Raw genomic sequence first — 23,207 nt, forward strand, 5'->3', positions numbered from 1 at the left:
ACTGTTGATTAGAGCTATACATTTACATACAACACACTATACTCTTTTTAGGATTATAAGGGGAAAAAATGATTATCAGAAGATTACCATTTAATAAGTTATATACTACAATTCGTAGCATGATGTAGGATAAATTTAGAGAAGGAAAGAATTCCATGGATGACAAAAGGATCACAAAATTAGAAGTTCAGAAGCATGACATACCTAGAGAAGGTTTAACTATGTTCATTCTGTCACTCTCAACTCTACATACATTAGTCCAAAAGCAGATAATATCCCAGTATCCAAGATTTCAGAAGGTTGAATATGTCATGATAAAGCTACACTTTCTAATTAGATGTAATCCGTATGTATTTCTATTTGTATTTGAATCTGTAACACTTACCAATTTGTACAGTCTTGCAGTATATGCAAATAAAAGTTTAATACAGAATGGATGTATGCTTTCCTTTTCAGAAACTTTCTGCCTTACCATATGATACAACGTGGTTAAAGAAAACGGAGAAGGTAGCAGAATATATCTTCCAGCGCTTTGATGGAAAGAATCCAAACCTGGTTGAAAGGATACTAATGCAATAGGCCAGCACTAAGAGATTTGCCCTGAAAATACTCTGCATAACGCAGACACTCCTTCCTCACCTCAGAATTCTGCTCTTCTACTTTCTTAGCGCGCTTCTCCTCCCAGTCAGATAGTTCAATCTGTAATGTTGATATCTTCTCCTCGATGCTCCTGAGCTCTTGATCATTCCTTGCTTTTAAACCAAAATATGCACGGCCAATTTTCTTCAAGTGCTCTATGGCAAAGTCCACTTTGAAATTGATATTGAGAGCACTATTGATTGCATCCCTCCATAACAACATCTTTTTCTCGTCGATACTCTCAAGTTGCAGCTCATCCATCTCTTTGATTGCCGCACACAACAGAATACGGCTAGGCATAGCTGTGCAGCTGCTTTGTTTGCTCTCTGCAGCAATCTCACCATACTTCTTCTCGATCTTCTTATCAGTAAGAGCCAGAGAAGGGGGTAAAGTGACCGTCCCACTTTTTACCACTTCCTCCATCAAGCCACTGAAGTCTGAAAAATCCACTTGGCTCGTCTTTGGCATCAAGTTTCCTAGTAAAATCGTGCACAAGCTCATCGGTATACATTCGACCACCTTGAGAACTCCTTGGACCTTGAGTAATATGCACATTATTTGCTGCATCTTCTTCGCTATGAGTTGGAGATGCTAAAAGAAATGACTCAAGCTGAAAATATAAATGGGAAAAAAGAATTAAGGATTTCATGATTCTGGAATAAGGAAGATCAACACTTAAGTTAGTGCAAATACAATGATTATACCTCTTCGATACTCGTATTCTTAAAGTGAATCCCCTGCAAATTCAAGAGAAAATGAAAAAATCAGCAAGTTGAATGCAGGCAGAACAAGATTAAGATGAGACATTACAACCGAAAAAGGATAGGTGAGGAAAATGCAAAACAAAATTTAGATAGATGGACTCCTAATCACGAGTCCGTCTTTTCAATCCAAGACACATTTCATCTTTTATTAATAAGAAATTTGTGACAATAGGCTATAACTTATACTTTGACATTAAATTTAACATTTTTTGATAAAAAATAACAAAATTTACAATGACATTAATTTTTACATACCCTAAAAGTTTCTCGTGGAAAAAAAATTTGATTTGTTTGTGGTTCCTAAAACACATAAATAGTAGGAAAATATAAATCCGTTAGCATTGGGAAGTTTAACTTAAATAGAACCTATTCTTAAAACAATAATCCTTTAAATATACATCAACTTACATTAATGCGAGCATGGATTTCTTGCTCTGTGAAGAAAAGAACTTGAACCTCCACCACATCAGAGCGCCACAACAGCCACATCGCTCCCATAAATTCCAAGTTAGGCGGAACAAGATGAGCATCAAAATGAAACGTGTCCTTGATTTGTTCCGCTCTGTCACGAGGTAACTTGGTCTCAGCAATGACCAAAACGGCCGGTCGGAAACGGTTGATAAGATCCATCACAACCCTCTGACCATAGGTATCCAGAGTCCCTACGGAATTCCAGAGCAGAAATTTTATTGGAAACTTGGCTTGAGCACCACATGATGAACCCGTGTGGCCGGATGGAGCCAAATCCTCAATCGAGCCAACATTTACTGGAGACCATCCCAAATTCTCCCAAGATTTCTGGTTGGTCTGGTGAGGGATCCACTCGAACAAGTACTGGACCAAACCCCCCTCGGGACTCGCTGAGCACTTGCCCCTCAGCCGGATGCAAGTCACTTCCTCCGTTTTGGATGCCACAAACAGGAACGGGACATTCATCGTGAACTGATTGGTTATTGTTTCCTTGTCAATGACACCCTCCGCGGGTATTGCTGCAATTACTTGGGTTTGGACCGCAGCGCTGATACATAAATCTGGCATCAGCGGAAGATGTGCCCGTGTCCATACCATTTGGTTAATCTCTCCACCTATTAGAACCATTGGTTGTAATTGATTCCCTTGGAGGAGTAGATTCTTCATTGACAAATTAAAACAAAGCAAAGTTTAATCAAAGATTATATTATACTGGTAAAATTAAGCAAAAAATTGTTCTTGGTTATGTCGTCTTACAGGTGCTGCCCTTTCAAGAAGAGCATTCTCGAGTTCCTCTGTTCTTTTATTAAGATGTGACTCCCTATTCCTCAACCTTCGGTTCTCCTCCATTAATTCGCTAATAAAATTTGTCTGTTTCCCGAGTTGGGTCTGCAAGTCGTCAAGCCGTGGTGCAATTTGATTGAACTGGGACTCCACATTCTGAAGTCTCTCGACCTCCACCTTCATTTACAAATTAATTCTAAATCATTAGTCTCCAATTCAAACATTTAAATTATAAATCATGGAAAATGAAATCGATATATATATATATATATATGTATGTATTTTCTGTACCCTATTTTCTTGCCGGCGTTTTCTATCACGCTCATTTTTTGCTTTTCTCTGAGCTTCAGTTAGTGGACGTTTACAGCCTCTGTGATCTGGTGTTCGCTCTGAATCGTCTGCCGGGAAAGCAGCAAAGGCACTAGAATCCTCCATGGTTTTGGGTTGGCCCAAAACAATCCTCACCGTCTTTTCTTGATTGAATATATGTCGACTTGTTGATTCTATGTACCAAACTCATCTATTACACTATAAAGCAACAAAGAGTTAACCATAACTGATACTTATAAATTATATGTTCTCCAGCAAGCGCTGCCCTCAAAACTCTAATGATCAGCTATAAGATATATCGGCTGTTGACTTTTATACAGCAAAAACATATGGGACAGCTCGAGCACCAACGTTAAAATAATCAGATCAGTTTTGGGTGACGCGAGCCCTTTTCGCCTCACTTTTTATTTAGATTCCGAAGAACCATATAGCATTGACTTGTCTTTTATATCTTTTGTTTTATCCAAATTATTTTATTTAGATTTTGTTGACTTTTAATGTCACTAGCCACGTGGTGGCGGCCTTGTGGTTATCACAGTATATAGACAACTTATTACTTTTTAAATTAGGTAGTACATAAAAATGTACTAATAAACACTCAATAATAAATTTTTGGAAATTTTAAATTTGATCTACTTATTATCTCATGATAATATGATTTTAATCTCTTTATCTTAATATTCAGATACTCTTTTCCTTCATTTCTAATTTTTCTCTCCCTTTTTTTTTTGCTTTGTCTTTTTATAAATAATAATTAATTTTAATTAACAATTTTTATTTTTAATTAAAATCAATCTTTTTATGCATGTCCCTTGAGAAAGACAATTCCAAATTATATTTCACATCATCATCAAAAAACTATATCATCCAAGTTCATGGCAAAATTTTTAATTATTCTTAGATCAGCTTTTAATGAAAATATGTGATATAGAAGCATTAGAACCATTCAATTGAAACAGTAAAGGGATGAAAAATTCATACTTCAACCTATTTTTTATGATAGTAGAATTATCAAACATTTTAACATTCTTTTATTAATTACAAAAATCTGAGAGTCCTATATATTATTAAATTTAATTTTTGGAATAATATGGATAAATTAATTATTAAGACTTATATAAGACTTTAAATCAATAGTTATATTCACATTTGATGTGGAATGATGTATCTCTGTGGATATGCCATAGCTGATTGGTTCCTTTTACTTCTATAGGCATTGGAGCGGATGGAGCATGTAGATGAAATTGTTAATGACCCTGAGTATATCTCCTTCAGTGCTTGAATCTTCTCAATTTTAAGACCTTGAATTTGCATTCAGATCCATTGGAGTTTTATTTATTTACAATTGAGTTTGCCATTTTGTTATGCAGTTATAAGTTTGAGTTTCCAAATCCAGATGATAGATCTGGGCCTCCTATCATAAGTTTCAGGCTTGTCTTTGGTGCTTCTTTAAGAATTTTGATGATGTCAGTTCTGAAAATTTTTGAAGTTCCAATTTGGTGCTACTTTGCATTTTACTTTTGTGAGTTTGGAGTTAAGGTATTGACAGCTGCCTACAAATTATTTCAAGTTTTAATTTTACAAAATAACGACATAGAATCAAGTTGACTCCGGCTTGAAGTGTTTTAGATGGGCTGCTTATTGGTCAGTATTGATGTTTCTTGAATGTGTTTGCAGTGATGAATCATTTGGCCATCCTAGGGGGCCAACATTGTTTAAGAATCTCAATTTTGGTATAGATCTAGACAGCCGCATAGCAAGTAAGGATGATTGCTTCTTGAGTTTTTTCTTTGTATTTACCTCATTTATGCTCCTTGACCTTGATCTCTCTTTTTCCTACTCCTCACACAATCACATGGCACTCCCCTCATCAAAGAACAAAAAAAAAGAATAGGAGGAGAAGGAAAGAAGGGCCTCTTTTTAGTGTTTGCATATCAATAAATGTTTATACCCTGAAAAATATACTTACAACAAAAATTAGATTAAGATGTCGTTCCATTTTATGGTTCTCTAAATGCTCATTTTTGAGCAATCATGGATATTCAAGACATTAGTGCCTTTTACTGTCATGATATGGACAATGTGCCATTTTTCTGGTTCATTTTTTCCTCCTGTTTTAGCCATGTGCGTGTATCTTTTTGCAGTGGTTGGTCCAAATGGGATTGGTAAGTCAACAAGACTTAAAACTTATTGCTGGGGAACTACAACCAAGCTCTGGGACAGTTTTTCGTTCAGCTAAGGTATCTTAAACTTCAATTGTTTTTGTTTATGTAACATATTTTTTAATCTGCTTACCCTAGTAAATCACAATTCAAATACCATTGCGTAGTTTCTCTTGCATTAGGCGTGAACTTTTTCCTTCTGGATCATGTTATGTTTTCTTCTCTGGAGACGGGGTTTTAACTAGTTATTGTTATCTGTCTCTGGAGTCTCTCCATCAGAGACCTATTCCTATACTTTTACTGTAAATTCTTAGTTTTTTGAACTCACTAGTCACTTATTCAATCATTTTCACTTTAATAATATCTACTACTTAAGTAATGGAAATTGGGAATGTGCTCTATATGAAGGCTTTTTTTATGGCCCCTTTCTCTCTTCTGTGTTTGCAGATCTAACTACTCACCAAATTTTCTTCTGAGTTGCACCCTTACTCTTGACCATATACATTACTAATCTTTCTCTCCTTATTGCCCCACATTTGGCAATTGGGATTAGACTCCCTTATCCCAAAATATTGGTTTATCTTCAAATATGGATTGTCCCCAAAATGTTTTTACATTACTAAGAGAAAATCCTTAATTATTTATATTACACATTTGGACCCTGTACTGTTTCATAAATTACTTCTTCAATCCTTGATTGAATGTTGTGCTTGACAGTGGATGCAAGTTTAGGGAAACGGTATATTCTAAGTAACTTTTTTTCCGTAACTTAGAAAATTGAAAAATCTCCAATGATATCAATATTGAAGGGTGTTTATTAATAAAAAGGCTTTTGAAAAAAGAGAAATATCACTAATAAAAGATTATATAATTGAAAAGTGGTATTGCTTTGGATTGTGATTAATTACCAGGGGATTAGGATATTCAAACTTGGATCGGAGAAGTACTGCATATATGTCTATCTTGGCTTTCAAAAAAAAAAAGTACTGCATATAATTTGTGCATTTGATAAGGGGACTGACAATATGTAACATAAGGATTAATAACACACTGTTCGCCAAATAAAAACTGTAATTGTTTATATCAATGTTAGACTGGAGGAGACTGACATTATTATATCAGCAGGTTCGCATTGCTGTGTTTAGTCAGCACCATGTTGATGGACTATACCTTCCTTCAAATCCCCTATTTTATATGATGCGCTGTTATCCAGTAAGTTTTCATATTTTTCTTGTTCCTTATGTGTGATGTGAGGATCATGTATGGTGCTTTAAAGGAATTCATGGCAGTCTTTCTTTATTTCGTTCTTATTTTTGGTTGCTCTTGGGCACGGTGCTCTAAGTAACTTCATGTGGTTAAATCCCTTGTTTGATGTTTCCGTCTTGCAGGGAGTGCCTGAACAAAAGCTTCGCGCCCACTTGGTTTCTTTTGGTGTCGCAGGAAATCTTGCACTGCAGCCGATGTATACTTTGTCTGGTATGTTGACCACCTCGTGTTTGGATATAATTGGTAATCTGAAGTCAGTTTCTTAATTGATATTTAGTGATTGGACTGAACTTTGGTCCTCAAGAAGGTTTTCTTACTAGCTAATTGAAGGCCTACCATTAAAAGTACGCAGAGAGAATGCTTTTCTTTATTCTATAAAAGAATTAGTCCTATTAATAGCCAAGGATTTTGAATTATCGTATATGCTTATGTAGGTATATATATGTGCATATGTGCATACATGTTTCTAATTACTTCGATTGCTATGCTAGGTGGTCAAAAAAGCAGAGTTGCTTTTGCAAAGATAACTTTCAAGAAACCACACATAATTTTGCTTGATGAGCCATCCAATCATCTTGTAAGTCATTAATTTTGATTATTTCTCGATATTAGGACATGTTAACTCTTCATTATGTCCAGGGTTTGCGTGGAAAGTTTTATATAAGCAGACAATGCTATGACAACTGACTCTGGCATTTGATTGTTGACAACGGTGTTAAAATTAGGATTTGGATGCTGTGGAGGCACTAATTCAAGGCCTTGTTTGTTCCAAGGAGGGATTCTAATGGTATCAGTCCTGCTGTCTTTGTCATTTTAATAGCACTATGATTAAATATTTGGGATTATGTTGCTCATGTTTTTTTTTTAACTTCTCGGGTGGAATTGTTTGTGCTCTACCCTGCAGGTTAGTCACGATTAACATCTTATATCTTGAAGTGTAGATGAACTATGGGTGGTGTCTGAGGCCAAGGTGAGCCCTTTCCATGGAACTTTCCAGGACTACGAGAAGATGCTTCAGTCCTCTTCCTAAAACTATTATTCTGTTGGAGCATACCCTTTGATATGGGGGTGGATTTCTAGGAGGTACAACAAGACCACAAGGTACTTACCAGGACTAGAGGAAATTCTTCTCTTTCTTTTTTGAAAACTTTTTTTGGTCAAAGGTATGAAGAGGGATTTCTGGGTATTTGAAGTATAATTATCATTGTGTCTTTCTGCAATCTGATGGATAAGATTCTTTGTTCGCTTTAGTTATGGACTTGGTCAAAATTTTTGAATCTTCATCCTTGCACAATAAGGTTTACAGCACAGATCAACATGCATTTCCCCACTCTTTTCTGGCTGATACCAAACAGTTTTTATGGTGTGTCAATCCGGTCCACTTGGATATATATATATATATATATATATATATATATATATGCAATGTAAGTTTATTCTTACAGCTAGAGTCATCCATTTTTAGTTTATCAGATAGTTTCGGTAATACTATTGATAACTCATGTTTGGCGTAATGGTTAGAATTGCTTTTTGGACTAAGATTGTAGCTTAAATTCCTCCTTCCTTTGATCCAATGCATTATGTTTTATTTATTATTGAAAGTACTGAACATAGCATACACTCTTGGCCAAACAAATAAATTCATAAGATAGGCTGCCCTCTCCATTCTGCAAGTGAGATCCAATCCCATAAGAGAGACTGAAAGGAACGGACCAATACTAAGAGGCTTGCCGTTAAAACATTCTTGGTCATGAAGACACTCTCGGCACATCTCAGAACCCTGCTTTTGCTAGAATGCTTCTTCACCAAGCGTGCTATTAGAACTGGAAATGATAATACAAACAGTCATTCAAACCATTGATCGATAAGATATAGAGCTTCATATAGAAGAGTGGGGCATATCTGCTTGAGGAGGTGAGGAGCTTATAGGCACCATCACTAGACCGCCTTGAAGATGGGATTTTCTCAAAACAGCAATCCTAAATTAACAAGGAAATAATAGGATGAGTAAATTTAGAGAGCTAGACGAAGAAACTGCAGTTAACAGAAAAAAATGAAATAATACAAAAGGCAAATTTCTAGTATCACGAGAAACAAGTAAATTCTTTGCCAATTTGAGGGAAGAATAAGATGTAAACATGATGAAACAATATGATGAACGTAAAGGCTTGACTTACTACCAACAAGGTCATCATAATCGGTGAAAAGATAGTCATTATCAAAATCAAAGTGATATGCAGCTGAGAAGGGGCCAGCATCAGAGGGAGTCGAAAATCCTAAATTAACAAGAAAATAATCAGGATGAGTAAATTTAGGAAGCTATTTTAAGAGTAAACTAGGTATCACAAGAGCAAATTTTAAGTATGGCGAGAAACATGTAAATTCTATGCCAATTTGAGGGAAGAAGTAAACAAAGATAAATCCCATAGAATGAAATGTGAAAACGTGCTTTATTACCAGCAGCAGCAGGCTCATGAGTAACAAGAAAGTAAATTCCTAAAGTATCGTGAAAGTAAATTAGGGTGACTAAATTTAGGAATGAGGAACATGTAAAATTCTTTGCCAATTTGAGGGAAGAACAAGAAGTAAACAAAATAAACCAATTACGATGAATGTAAAAAACCTGCTTTATTACCAGCAGCATTATTTGGCGAGTGATCATGAGTTGCAACAAACGAGGGTCCAGCAGCAGCAGTGGCAGTTACATTGGTGTCGTTGGGGCCTGCAAACATGTTAAGTCCATTAATAGAATACAAAGCAATTTGATCAATGGGAGAGCTTCAGAATTAAGTACCTGAACCTTGACCAACTTTTTCATACTTCAGCGAAAGTATCCATTCTTGTAGCTGAAATAAAGAATTAATGAGTTCAGTACTCCACAGAAGATCGGCACTCAAAAATTGTACAACATAATTTGCATACCTCTTTGACAGAAGTAAAGTTTATACCCTGCAATTCAAGAGAAATGAATTAATGCACTCATCTTTAAATTAAAAATGGGTATTGTCAGGCTTAGGAATAGCACAAGTCTTCCTAGTGATTTAGGAAATTACAATTCCTCTTTTCTGAAATGGAGAAATTAGAGTTGCTCTTAATGGGATAGATCAACTTAGTTTTTCTCATATAAAGAAACAGAAAATCCCTAGGAGACTTCAAGGCCTAGACCATGGTTCAAAAATCATATTATAATAATGGGCATACATTCAAGAACATTAAAATCATGGTTATTTAATTATACTAAGCTTAACCAAAACTAGATACTAGTTAAAAAATTATCAGTTAAGCTTAGCAGACTAAGAAAATCATATTAATCACAATTATACTGAGTAAAAGTATATCTTTTGAACCACTGACCATGTCATTCAAACTAAATTATGATTGTTTAGCTAAGGAAAAATTCTGATGAAATCATCTTGTTCTAATAAAGGGTCATGAATCAAGTTTTAATAGTAATGGTTAACAAGAAGCCTTTAAAAGCCCTTTAAAAGCCTTTAAAAGCAATCATACTTCACTAAGAAGTGCTAAGCAGCTGTCCGAATTAATAAACATTTGGTATCAAACTTCATCGCCAAAATAAAATTGGTTCTAGGCAGGAGAGATAATTAATTTAAGAACAGCACAATCCAACCCTTAAAACAGAAAAGGAAAGAAAGAGTAGAGAGGGAGGGCAGTGTGGGCACCAGTTTCTGAAGAGCTGTCTTCAAAAGTGTTATTTCAGAGTTCCTTTCCTCCAGCTTTGTATACATACTCTGGAGTTCAACTTGCATCTCGTCTAACTTTTTCTTCATTTTAGGATTCTTGGCCGCCAACTCCTCAAACTCCATCTGAATTTCAAAAACAGCAAGCATGGCAAGCAAAGATTAATTAAAAGCTCTAAGTCAGGGAAAAAGGAAATTTTATGGATAGAGATTAATTGCTCTACCTTACGTTTCAGTCGAGACTTTCGGCAACTGGCATTATGTGCGTCCTTTTGAGCTCGAGTTTTTTCAGGTTTGCGACCCGTTTGTTTGTGTTCATTGGTAGCCTCAGTCTCTGCTGCCTCGGCAGCAGTAGAAGAATCCACCATATGTTCGTGGACACCGACCTTCAGCAAAATTTCCTTCCCACCTCCTCTTTGTTTTTCAGATTTACGACGTCGTGGTCGTCGTTTTAAATCTCTGCTTGGCCGGAATTTTGTATTGTTGGGTCTTGACCCTCCAAAACGATAACGATTTCTTGACGGCCAGAATGGAATCAAAACGCAAAATCGGTAATCCTGTAAATGGGTGTCAAGTCAACGCCTATATTTTAGAAAAAATAAATAAATAATAATTAAGAGAGGGGAGATCTGAATATATGACAAACCTTCGAAAATGGTGGAGGGATCACTCCACTAAGTTGAGAGTTGGAGCTGGGGTTGTCAATTGCAAGAACAAAATAAAGAAAAATGTAAGGGAAATTGGAGATAATATGAAGTGATGATAGTATCAACAACACAATAAAGGCTGATTTGTAAGGATTAAAGTGACTAGGGCGCGCGATTAAATGGCGCGATTTGTTTGCCTTGCTCAGCAAGCAATATTGCACTTCTCCCTACAGGATCTTTTTCCAAATTCCTCGCGCTAGTGTGACTGGAAAATACGGTAGCTGTGGCATTTTACCAAGTTCAACTGTGCAACGCCCTTTGCTGTATTAACTTTTTTTAATTGCGCAACAATCTTGTGGTACTAGTTATTTACCCTTGCATTAATTTAAATTTATCTCGATTTTTATCTTTTATAAAAGTTTCATATCAATGAAGATTTAAATTTATTATAATATTATTTATCACGAGTTCTCATTTTTAATTTAAAAAATATATTTATTAAGTAAAAAAAAATTTATTTATGAACTCAACACCCACATCATCTTTAACATATGCAAAATTTATGACACAAGCATCAAATATTTTATATATTTATGATTTTTTTCAGTCATGTAATGAAAAATGATTAATTTTTATCCATAAGTAAAAAAATATAAGCTTACATTCATGACACATAATAATTATATTAATCTTTATTAAATTATTATAATTATTATGTGTCCTTTTTTAATCAAATAGATTTTGTTTTTTACTTTCTTTTTTAGTATTAGTAATTTATTTAAGAGTGGAAATTAAACAAGATAAAAGTTAATATGTACTAGTTTGTTTCAAGACTGATCAAGATTTTGAGATTTTGATTGAGAAACACTATATAGATCTTTCTATCACATTAGAAATGGTTTGAATAAAAGCACTCAAAAAATACAAATGGATTGCTGGATTACAATTGCCATTGCCATGTTAGCTGCAGTTCCTGTTGTAAAAACAAAGCGCGCGATATTTGACGGTGGGCCTCCGCATCAGCAGCCATTTTACAACATCTAAGATTGTCGGTGTTGAAACTCTGATATTTTTATAAGTTTTTGGAATGAAAAATAAAAAATAGAATCGTCCAGAATTACATAGAGCTCGAGCGGAGAAACGGGCGTTATTTGCCGCGACCCGCGCGTGTGGGTGTGCTTTTCCGCGTCGCGCACGCGTGCGCAGCTCCTTTGAATTTCATGTGCCCACGCGACATGCATGCACTTTACCAAAGATTATGCAATGGCTCATGGCTGGGCAACTGCAGGAGGCCTTTCCTTACCGGGCAAGTGCAAAATGATTACTGTTAATTACCGATACATTGACGTACAACACACTATAATTTTTTTTTAGGATTATAAGAGAAAAAAATTAGTGATGGAATCAGCATTTCATATTTAGAGTGATCATAATGTTTATAAAATAATCATAAAATTTAAAAAATTTATTATTTAAATTTACTAAAATTAATTATTAATTAATTGTTGTAAAACATCTCACTAAATAAAAAATTATTATAAAAATAAAATTATAATTTTTTTAAAAAATAAAAATATATTATAAAATTTTAAAACTTTATAACTAGACGATGACCGTTATTACCCATTCCCACTTTCACTAAAAAGAATGATTGTTAGAAGATCATCATTTAATAAGTTATATCTTATAGTTGGTAGCATGATTTACGATCAATTTAGAGAAGGGAAGAATTCCACGGATGACAAAAAATTACAAAATTAAAAGTCCAAAAGCATGACATACCCAGAGATGGTTTAAGTAAGTTCATTGAACAATCGACTTCTACATGATTGCATTACACAATAAGATATAATTCTGTCTCAATTTATAACTTTAAAGATAAAATCTTAAACTTTCATTATTAGGAATTCTTTTCGAAACACTTATTTCACTTTTCGTCTATATAAGAAGGTTGGATATAGTTATGATAAAGCTAATTTTTGTAATCAGATGTAATCCGAATGTATTTCTATTTGTATTTGAATTTGTAACACTTATCGATCTGTATAGTCTTATATTATATATAAATAAAAGTTTAATACTGAAATGAAAGTATGCTTTCCTTTTCAAAAGGAAACTTTTTGCCTCGCTATATGATACTGTTGTTTAATTTTTTTTACTCATCACAAGGATAGTACAATGACAAATAAAGTATTGACTTCACATAAAATTACTTTAAAAATTTTATAAGTATTAAAATTAACATAATTTAATTTTATTCAAACAATTAAAAAATTAATAATTAATTTAACTAAAAATTAACAAAACTGATTAACAAAAATAAAACTCAAAGCATAAATAAAATCTTCATAGGAATCAATAGAAATAAGTTTAGGATTACAATATCTGTCACATTTTATCTAAATTTTACCTCTCTTCCTGAACTTATTTTAATGACTTAAATTACTAAACAAGAGCTCTCAATTATTTATAAAGATCTCTTGACTCGTCTTATAAAAATATCTATTTTAATAAAAACACTATATCTCTATATGAATTAAAATTAAAACAAACTTATTAAGTTTTGACTCTAATTCTGGCTACACATGACAAATAAATATATCCATATCTTATATACAAATCAATTGCCTCTTCTGTAGCATTACACTCAATCATCTTCCAACGCAATTTTTTTTTCAAGAATCACACCATTTAGACATCTGGAGTACGAGCAAGATTTTGAATCCTTCAAACACCTTTCTTTTCAAAATTAAGCTTTATTCTTTTGAATCCTACAAAAGCATAAAAATTAATAAATAATAATTAAATTAAATTAAATTAATATAAAATTAAAATAACTCAATAAAAATAAACTAATTAAAAATAACTAAATTCTAGTTTAAATTTAAGAACTTAACTAACATTTAAGAACAAAATGAGACTCAAATAATTTTATAAAATAGAATTATCAGATACAACGTGGTTAAAGAAAAGGGAGAGAGTAGAATCCAAACCTGGTTGAGAGGATACTAATGCAATAGGCCTACGCTAAGAGACTTGCCCTGAAAATACTCTGCATCACGCAGACACTCCTTCCTCACCTCAGAATTCTGCTCATCTACTTTCTTAGCGTGCTTCTCCTCCCAGTTGGATAGTTCAATCTGTAATGTTGATATCTTCTCCTCGATGCTTCTGAGCTCTTGATCATTCCTTGCTTTTAAACCAAAATATGCACGGCCAATTTTCTTCAAGTGCTCTATGGCAAAGTCCACTTTGAAATTGATTTTGAAAGCACTATTGATTGCATCCCTCCATAACAACATCTTTTTCTCGTCGATACTCTCAAGTTGCAGCTCATTCATCTCTTTGATTGCCGCACACAACAGAATACGGCTAGGCATAGCTGTGCAACTGCTTTGTTTGCTCTCTGCAGCAATCTCACCATACTTCTTCTCGATCTTCTTATCAATAAGAGCCAGAGAAGGGGGTAAAGTCACCGCCCCACTCTTTTCCACTTCCTCCATCAAGCCACTGAAGTCTGAAAAATCCACTTGGCTCTTGTCTTTGGCATCAAGTTTCCTAGTAAGATCGTGCACAAGCTCATCGGTGTACATTCTACCACCCTGAGAACTCCTTGGACCTTGAGTAATATGCACATTATTTGCTGCATCTTCTTCGCTATGAGTTGGAGATGCTAAAAGAAATTACTCAAGCTGAAAAAATAAATGGGAAAAAAGAATTAAGGATTTCATGATTCTGAAATAAAGAAGATTAACACTTACGCTAGTGCAAACACAAGGATTATACCTCTTCGATACTCGTACACATAAAGTGACTCTCCTGCAAATTCAAGAGAAAATGGATAAACTAGCAAGGTGAATGCAGGCAGAACAAGATTAAGATTAGACATTACAACCTAAAAACGATAGGTGAGGAAAATGCGAAACAAAATCCAGCAAGATGGACCCACAGTCTAGTTATAGTCTTCTTAATATCTGTAAATCCTGAGCTTTCTCTTTATTGTTAATCCTCTTTGGTTTCTTGTACTCCTATTCTTTTCCTAATCCCTCCTATTCCTATATCCTTACATTCAAAAACCCGAAGTTGTTGGCATCCTTAAAGAAAGATATTATCATCAAGGCATATATATGGTCATCCGCAAGCAAAGACTTCTCTTAAGTGAAATACAATACATTACCAATGAACTTAGCTCCGTTTATGTTTCATTACCTTACACACAGCTGCATTGACTCTAAAGTCTATTGTAAAAGGGTGATCAGCATAATTTTTGGAAATGTGTGAACTTTGAATGCTTAATAATAAACTAGAAAATAGTTTTTATACCCCATTTAAAGTACCATGACGTGCTCCACAGCTTTAGGGTGGGGGCTGCTCGTCTTTGCCTTTTTCCCTCATGCCAATTAATAGAAAAAAAATAAAGAAAAAAGAAAAAAAACAAGAGAAGAAAAAAGGGAAGAGTAGACAGAAGGGAGAAAGAGCGAGAGGGCACCTTTTGACGTAAGCTACTTTTGAGTTGCTCTATTTCATTCTCCAGAAGTGGCATCCGGGAGTTCAGGAATTCATTCTCTTTTACTAAAGAGTCATTGGAGTTTCTCAGCATCGTGAAATCTTCCTGCAATTTCCAGAATTGTGTGCTCGGCTGCATCCTCTGGGACTCCGCATTCTGAAGCCTCTTGAGCTCGTCCGTCTTCAGATTATAAACCAAAGATTACAAAAGTGGATAAAAAAAAGTACAAAAACTTGACCGGAAGAGTTATATGAGAATAAAGTAATGAGATTTATATGAGATGGCAAAGCTCTTGGTTCAAGGGATATAGATGGTCATCCGCAACCAAAGACTTTCCTTAACTGAAATATAATATAATTCAAATGAACTTAACCTTCGTTTATGTTACATTACGCTGCTGTGACTCTAAACTAGAGAATAGTTAGTATGCCCATTTAAAGTGGGATTTGCATTTAATGAATTATCAATATATATATATATATATATATATATATATATATATGAATTTAAAATTTTAATAATTAAGAATTTTCAAAAATTGATACTTAACCTTATTTTAAAGAATTTTAAAATTTTTATCTTTGCATATTTACGAGATGACATCATTTGATTCGTTGATAATGAATAAAATTTATCTACTAACAGCTTATCAAATAAAAACTCATGACGTGCTCCACAATATTTTGAGCATTTTTTTTCTTCTTTGCCTCCTTCTCTCCTACCATAAAAAACCCTCAAATAGCAAAAAACTCCTAAATTATCATCATTTTGTCAACTAAGGTCTTATTTTTTATTGTATCTAAAAGACTTTTTAAATTTTAATTTATACCCTTAAAAGCCATTAAATTTTAATTTATATTCAAATAAGTCATTAATCCTAATTGAAAAATAATCACATCAGATCTAACGTCAATTGATATGATTATGTTTACATGGCATATAACTTGGATATCTAAGGTGGCAAAACTTAAATCTAAAATTCGAGAAAATACAACCACGGTCGTCAACTGTCAACCAGCAATGATAGGTGATCATGATGACGGTGATCAAGTTCTAGGTAGATCTTAGAGAGAGAGAGAGAGAGAGAGAAGGGGAGAGGAAAGGAAGGATAAAGAGAGAGAGAGAGAAGGGGAGAGGAAAGGAAGGACAGAGAGAGAAAGAGGAAGAGGAAAATGGAAAAGCTTATATAGCCTCCTTAAAATTAGGTGGTTTTTTAAGAAATAAAAATAATAAAAAAAGAGAGGAAGGAGAAAAATATGATATCAATTATCACGTGATCATATTATTAAATTATGTGATTTAAAAAATATTAATTAACATTAAGTATGACAGGAATTAATTTTTTGTTCATACGAAAGATTTATTTGAGTATGGTTAAGGGTTTGTTTGAGTATGAATCGAAATTTGAGGCATCTACAAAACAATATAAGATGAAGAGTTTAGTTGAAAAAATATCATATATAGTTCATAAGTTTTTATTATTTGTTTACAAAAAAAACCCAACAAGAAAATAAGAAAAGAAAAAGGAAATGATAGACATCAGAAGGGAGAGAGAGCAAGGGAACACCTTTTGATGCAAGTTACTCGTGAGTTCCTCTATTTCATTTTCCAGAAGTGGCACCCTGAACTTCAGCAATTCATTGTCATTTGCTAAAGAGTCAGTAGTGTTACGCAGGGTCTTGACATATTCCTCCATTTGCTTGAACTCTGTACACAGCTTCGTCCATTGGGACTCCACATTCTGAAGTCTTTTGAGCTCCCCTATCTTCAAATCAAAAACCAAAGATTACAAAAATGGATCAGAGATGTACCAAAACTTGATCCAGAGAGGACACTGAAAGAGTTAGAATTTGAGATTTGGATTTAAGGGTTAGAGTTTGAATCATGAGAATAAAATAGTGACATTTATGAGACGGGTAAAAACTTTTTCTCTCATTTAGTTAATGCATATTGTCAATCAATCTTTGATTTACTTAATTTTCCAATAATGCCTTTTATGCCATAACAACCACGTGAATTAATGGTAATCCAAACTAATAAATTAATTTTTGGTTTAATGGGCATATATAAGTAAGGTGCTTGGATACTAGTATTACCTAGAGTTTAAATTCAATAACCTAAAATATTACTCACCCTTTTATCATTTTATTATTACCCAAGTTAAGTTGCCTCTTGTTCATCTTTGTATTACTAATTTATTATTACACAAGTAAATCAGCAGCTCGAGGATTAGGACCCATAAGTCACAATTTTCATATTACCATTCCATATTAAACGGAGAATGGATCATGTAAACCTGTTAACTAAAACATAAATAGGTGTCACTAGACCTAGATATTTAATTCCACATTTCACAAACTTAGGCGTAGAGAAGAAAGATTAAAACAGAGCATACTAAAGAAATGACAGTATCAGGTAAATCCCATCATAATTCTCAACTTTTTTTATTTAAGTTCTACTTTGATCCCTACTTTTTGAATTGTTTCATTTGAATCCTTGACCTCTTAAATTGGTTTCATTTTGATCCTTTTATCGAATTATCCCTTTAAAATTCATGGAATTTATCCATGTGAGTATGACAAATCGGCACGTGTCATTTTTTTCTTCTTCTTTCTTCTCTCCTTTCCGACCAGATCTGGCTCGACGAGGGTAGGGCTTGCCAGCCGGCTTGGGCAAAGTCAAGCACTGGCCTCTTACCCAGATCGGATGTTTCGGGCTAAAGAAAGTAAGTAAGCGATGGCCCAAAAAAATACTAATAAAGTAAAAAAAAAAGAAAAAGGCCTCCTGTCTCTAGAGAAAGTGAATGCCTTTTTCGACCAAAAGAAAAAGAGAAAAGTTACAGGGGACGTTACCATTCCATGAAGAGGAGGATTACGTTCAATTACCTGATTTTCCAGATTCAGCCGCACAGACTTGAGCTCTTCGTTTTTTCTTTTCAGCTCCCTGTACTCGTCCTGCATTTGCTTGAATTGGGCTTCCACGCCCTTAAGTCTCTGTAATTCAACCTTCATTTAAACAGAAGGCAACTTACTTAAGCTAATTCATGCAAACCCAAAAAACGAATAGAGAAAAAAAAATTTCTTTTACCTTTTCTTTAGCCCGACGATCTCGATCACGCTCATTTTTCTTTTTCTTTCTTTCATCAGGATCTTCCTCTTTACGTTTTCGACCTTTTGGTTTGGTTTGGTGCAGGGGAACCTGATCAGCCTCCGCCGCTGCTTCATTGGAACTAGAACCGTTCATCTTACGAGTTTTCTTGAACCAGCCGTTGATTCTGAGTTAAACATTTTAGGTTCATTAGTAACAGGAACCATCTACTATACTACTTAGTGGGAGACTTGAAGTGACTCGAGGTCAACCCAAAAATTAGAGAAACAAATTATGGAAATCGCATATATCATGAACAATAATTCAATAATTCAGTAAGAAAAAAAAAATGAGACCATCAAGGAATCAGAATTTGCAAATCTTTCAAAACAATGGGGCAAATATAACATAAAATCAATACCTTCACACACCCTGGAATTTAGACGAGCTCACAAAGAAATGAAGATAAACGATTTTCAGAGATAAATGCTATATTTATGATAAGATCAGAAAGAAGACGCGAGTCTCCAACATGATTTCAGACGACGCGCGCCATGTGTTCCCTTGTTACATTAAATTAATATAAAATAGATTTGGTCTTAAAACGGAAAACGGCGGTTAATTTGGTGCGAGTCTGAAATGAAGTAGCTGGATGTCACGTGTCAAAATCTTCCTCACTCAATCTTTGTCTCTTGATTAAACCAATCGAGCTCTTCATGTATAATTTAGAGTCAATTAATCTCTTAATTGATGTTTTAATTAATCTTTGTCACAAAAGCCTTCACATTAGAAGTATATTGTAAAAATAACAAATGTTATGTTGATTCCATGTTTACGTGGCCTCAACATCACATTATAAAATCAATTATTTTTTTGTATATTAAAAATTAATAGTAATTTAATAGTTTATAAATATATCTAAAAATGATAATTTATTGTATTTATCTTTAAAAATGCAAACATAATTTTTGGATTTAAATAATTGAAAAGATTTGAGATTCCGCAAGTGAAACAATATTAATTAGAGTTAGAAGATATATTTTTGAAGCATACTACGGGCCTTAACTTGGTCGTTTCAACTAAGTCATAAAGATAAGATTGAACTAAAGGAAGTGAAGTTAGATAACAAAGTGGTGGTTGGTTAGATGAGAGAAGAAAAACGTAGTGGGCTATTGGATTTATTATTTAAAATTATGTCGAGTCATTAAAAAGAACTCACTATAAGCATATTTCATATTGCTATAAAAGAGTCAACCAAGCTGTACACTTTATTGTTTAACGGGCAAAAGAAATAGACACTAAATAAATGATTTGGAGAGCTATTTCTGATATGCCACATAAGGAGTATTTAGATTCAAGAGCAAAGTTTGATTGAAGACTAGATTTGTTAGGTGATGTGTCAACTTAGTTATGTTATCAATTACACGTAAGGTTGAACACTTTTTTTCATGATATTTATTCCATAGGATTTTTCTATGAGAAGGGTTTTGACAAGGCTTGATCTTTTTGTAGTAGGAATAAATGCAAGGATGGGTTAATTTATGTATGGAAAAAAATATTATTAAATAACATGTTTTTGACCCAAAATATTAATGATCATATCATTTATCACATGACAATGTCATCTTTTAAATAACATATCAACATGTCATATTTAATTAATGGTAGTTGTTTAACAAGTAGTAATAAGAATTTATTTGATTCAAAATAAAAAAAATAAAAACTTAATTAAACACAATAAAAATACAAAGACTAAATTGACTTTTATTGTATAGTTTAAGAGTTAATTTGGGTATTATGTGTAAAAAATTTAAAATAAAAATCTCACTTGAGTATATAATTGAATGCATTTGTTTTCTAGTAAAATATTTATTAATATTTTTTCTCTCTCTCTTCATGTTTACTTTTTGAATTTATAAAAGTATAAGAGTTAAATTGACTTTTTTATATAGTTTAAAGACTTAATGAATATTACACTTATAAAATTTAAAATAAAAATCTTTCCAACTTTATAAAAATATAAGAGTTAAATTGGCTTTTTTATATAGTTCAAGGACTTATTGAGCGTTGCACAAAAACTTTAAAATAAAAATCCCACATATGTAAATAATTACATTAAATACATTTATTTTGTAGTAAAATATTTATGCTATAAAAATACCGTATATACTGCGCATCTGGGGAGTCCAACCCCTGTCAGTACCGTGGGAGGGTACTATGATACCACTACACCAGATGCGCGTTACAGTGGACACATCAATTGTTTTATGAAACACGTGTCTTCGGTTCCGTAATCATCGTACTTAATCACCGACAAAGAAACAGATCAATGTCCTAATCCTCCCTAATTCTTACATCAGGGCTCAAAGCCCTCTCTCCAATCCTCCTCAAATCTTCCTCATCGAATCAATTTTCACTGTGGAAAATCAAATCGATTTCAGAGCAAGAATGGATAACAGCGGCAACAACTCCCCGAGCTTGATCTCTCGCGAGAAGCTGGAAGATGTAGCAAGCTGGGTCAGTGCCACCGTGGTCTCCGCCTTCTTCTCATCTCTTGAGCGCTGCTCCTGCGTTAACCTCGCCACCACCGACCCCGATGATGACGACAATCCCGAAGAGGCCAAAGACCGCCCGCTGACCTACTCCTCAAGATCGTCTCCCTCTCGCTAAAAGTTCGGTAACTTGCCCCGACACGTATTTTCTGTTTCTCTTGATTTAGGGGTTTTCTTTATAGCAAAAAAGAAAATTTTAAATGTGGTGAATTCGCTGATTCTTGCGATTGAATTCGAATTTTTATGTAATAAAGGTTGATTGCGTCTTTTTCTTTTTGGATATTCAATGTTCTAATGTTGTTGATTATTTTGTTTTCTCAAAAGTCAAAGCCCTAAATCGAGAAAATGGGTCTTGATTTTCTTGTATATGATTTTAGGTTTGGTAATGACTCTACCAGATTTTGTATCAATTAAAGGTATTACTGATTTGGAATTCTTTTTTTTTTAAAGAACTTTTGGATTATTGAATTTAAAATTTGTGAATGGTATGCGATAACTTAATGTTATCAGGGATGAGGATTAGTTTCTCAAGTGCTTCAAAAATCATTCCGAAAGGTTTAGTGCATTTGCTAGTTTGAAAGTTTACCTTTTCTTTTTAGGCTGTTTCATTAGGATATGGTGGCAGTAACTGCCAGAATCGCTTGCCAGTGATTTATAGTATGCTGCTCTGGGATTGAGCTCATTGCTGGTTTGGCCTTTTTTGGAGGAACTCATTGCTTGACTCTGGAGCTGTAGGCTTCAGCTGTTGTGCTTTGGTAGTAATCAGTAGAGATCTATTTAGGGCCCTTATAAACATATGGATTCAGTGCTTGTATTTGCATAGCAATAAATCTTAACTTTCAACTTCATGCTTCTCAAACACAGTAAAATGTCCTCAACGGCACTGGTCTCTCCTTCTTTTCTCTCCATTTGCTTTTCACTATTAAGAAAGGAAAATGAAAAATGAAAATCAAGGCAATTTCTAACTAGGCAAAGATAAAGCAATAAGTCCTGCCTATCTTCAAAGGGAGCAGTATTTCCATGTAAATTAGGTGTCTGGTGGCCGGAAAAGATTGTTTGTCTTTGAGTTTATTTCAAATCCTGTCATGGTTGACAAGGGAGTTTAATATTCCACTTCTTGTGCTTGCATGTCCATGTATGACAAAAAAATGCAGTAAACTGACCTGTTGTCAGCCTCAGGAACTTTGTAGGTACAGCAGAACCGTTATAGAGTTACCATACTTCATGCATGTACCAATTTGTTAATGATCTCAACCTAATCTGTTGTCATTATATTTGCTGTTAGGTCTTAATTCCTCAGTCATCTTCTTGATGCACATATTTGTACTCTGAAATTGATGTTTACTCAAGAAATATGTATGTTGGTATCACAATGGATGAGTCTTACTCTCTTCTTCAGACTGTCCAATCTTATATTCACTTTCTAAGTAAAACATGCCTAACAAGTCATGATTAGATAGATGCAGGTAAGCATGCTCATCATAAAGAAGCCTTCATTTTTCTGAGTAAGAAAATGTAGAATATGGAAAGAGAAAGACTGTATTTTCCATTGCCTTCTTTAGCATTTCTAGCAAGTGAACCTCTCTATAGCCCATGGTTTCTAGATTTTTACAAGTAGTGCCACAATTTTGTTGCAATCTAATGCCTAAAGTAACATCTAGCATGAATATTGTACTTTACCGATGATTTTTGTCTCCATGATCCCTCCAACAAAGCAGCATGTACACACAACGGCGAATTATGTACAACCTTGCTCTCTTTCCCTTCAAAATCTTACTCTTTGGCACCTGAACAGTGGCTTGCTTTTGTGGAGACATTTCCATCGACTTTATTCTGGTTTTGCCGTTGCTGCAACACCTTATGCCGTGTTATCTGATTATATAATAAGTATCCTCCTTTAGTTATCTCTTTCTACAGCAGTTACTAGAGTTCATTTCAGTTTCCTTTGAAATCAGTAAATAATTGGTGAAAACAGGAGCAGCTAAGACTTCAAGACTTGACTGTGCTTTTGCATTGAACCAGGGAGCTGGTTTTTGGCACTTACGCAGTTGACTATTGGTTTGTCATCCGGACTTCCAGGTTACGTGTCCGTTGATCGAACCCGGATAGTGCACTTTTTCCTGGAATAATTGGCAAAAGGACAAATGGAGCACATAACGTTCTAGATAATTAAATAGTTTGAATACAGGATTAATTTCTCTTCTCCTCTTTATTCGAACAATAGATTTATATAGGTACTGGTACACTCTAAGCTCGGCTGGTGTTTGTCTTTCTGGGCTATGATTGCTTTTTCAATGGTAT

General features: G+C 34.1%; 3 protein-coding genes and 2 long non-coding RNA genes across 10 annotated transcripts in view; 2 read left to right on the top strand and 3 right to left on the bottom strand.

Moving 5' to 3' along the window:
• Positions 1–7,336, top strand: part of LOC18606754 (ABC transporter F family member 3) — a 27,283-nt gene extending 19,947 nt beyond the window's left edge. Inside the window, exons 15-18 of one of the 2 annotated variants that reach the window (XM_018117200.1) lie at positions 6,538–6,625; positions 6,907–6,992; positions 7,141–7,202; positions 7,320–7,336. In XM_018117200.1, the coding sequence (XP_017972689.1) occupies positions 6,538–6,625; positions 6,907–6,992; positions 7,141–7,200 (234 nt within the window). In that variant the 3' untranslated portion in view covers positions 7,201–7,202; positions 7,320–7,336. The remainder of the gene's footprint in view (positions 1–6,537; positions 6,626–6,906; positions 6,993–7,140; positions 7,203–7,319) is intronic. The other variant, XM_018117201.1, reaches the window with a different exon arrangement.
• LOC18606762 lies at positions 334–17,035 on the bottom strand. 5 transcript variants are annotated; one of them, XR_001926949.1, is made up of 6 exons: positions 16,835–17,029; positions 15,250–15,447; positions 15,084–15,142; positions 14,547–14,579; positions 13,754–14,452; positions 13,087–13,531 (listed from the first exon to the last, which is right to left on the bottom strand). XR_001926949.1 is itself a non-coding variant. In XM_018117216.1 (4 exons), exons 1-4 carry the CDS (start codon positions 16,961–16,963, stop codon positions 1,004–1,006), a joined length of 606 nt encoding a protein of 201 aa, XP_017972705.1. In that variant the 5' UTR covers positions 16,964–17,029; the 3' UTR covers positions 334–1,003. The 5 variants fall into 5 exon arrangements, 2 of the variants coding, with proteins under 2 accessions (XP_017972705.1, XP_017972704.1); XR_001926947.1 differs by having other exon boundaries at positions 15,084–15,447; positions 16,835–17,035; XR_001926948.1 differs by lacking the exon at positions 15,084–15,142.
• LOC18606761 lies at positions 7,965–9,670 on the bottom strand. The gene is made up of 5 exons (XR_001926950.1): positions 9,338–9,670; positions 9,210–9,261; positions 9,051–9,137; positions 8,593–8,691; positions 7,965–8,394 (listed from the first exon to the last, which is right to left on the bottom strand). It is a non-coding gene; the product is annotated as an uncharacterized LOC18606761 (long non-coding RNA).
• Positions 17,565–18,905, bottom strand: LOC108661207. The gene is made up of 3 exons (XR_001926951.1): positions 18,776–18,905; positions 18,355–18,541; positions 17,565–18,272 (listed from the first exon to the last, which is right to left on the bottom strand). It is a non-coding gene; the product is annotated as an uncharacterized LOC108661207 (long non-coding RNA).
• On the top strand, positions 20,647–21,342 carry LOC108661206. Its single transcript, XM_018117218.1, has one exon. It carries the CDS (start codon positions 20,803–20,805, stop codon positions 21,022–21,024), a length of 222 nt encoding a protein of 73 aa, XP_017972707.1. The 5' UTR covers positions 20,647–20,802; the 3' UTR covers positions 21,025–21,342.

This window comes from Theobroma cacao, chromosome 3, assembly GCF_000208745.1.
Source record: "Theobroma cacao cultivar B97-61/B2 chromosome 3, Criollo_cocoa_genome_V2, whole genome shotgun sequence".
NCBI classification, from domain to species: Eukaryota; Viridiplantae; Streptophyta; class Magnoliopsida; order Malvales; family Malvaceae; genus Theobroma; species Theobroma cacao.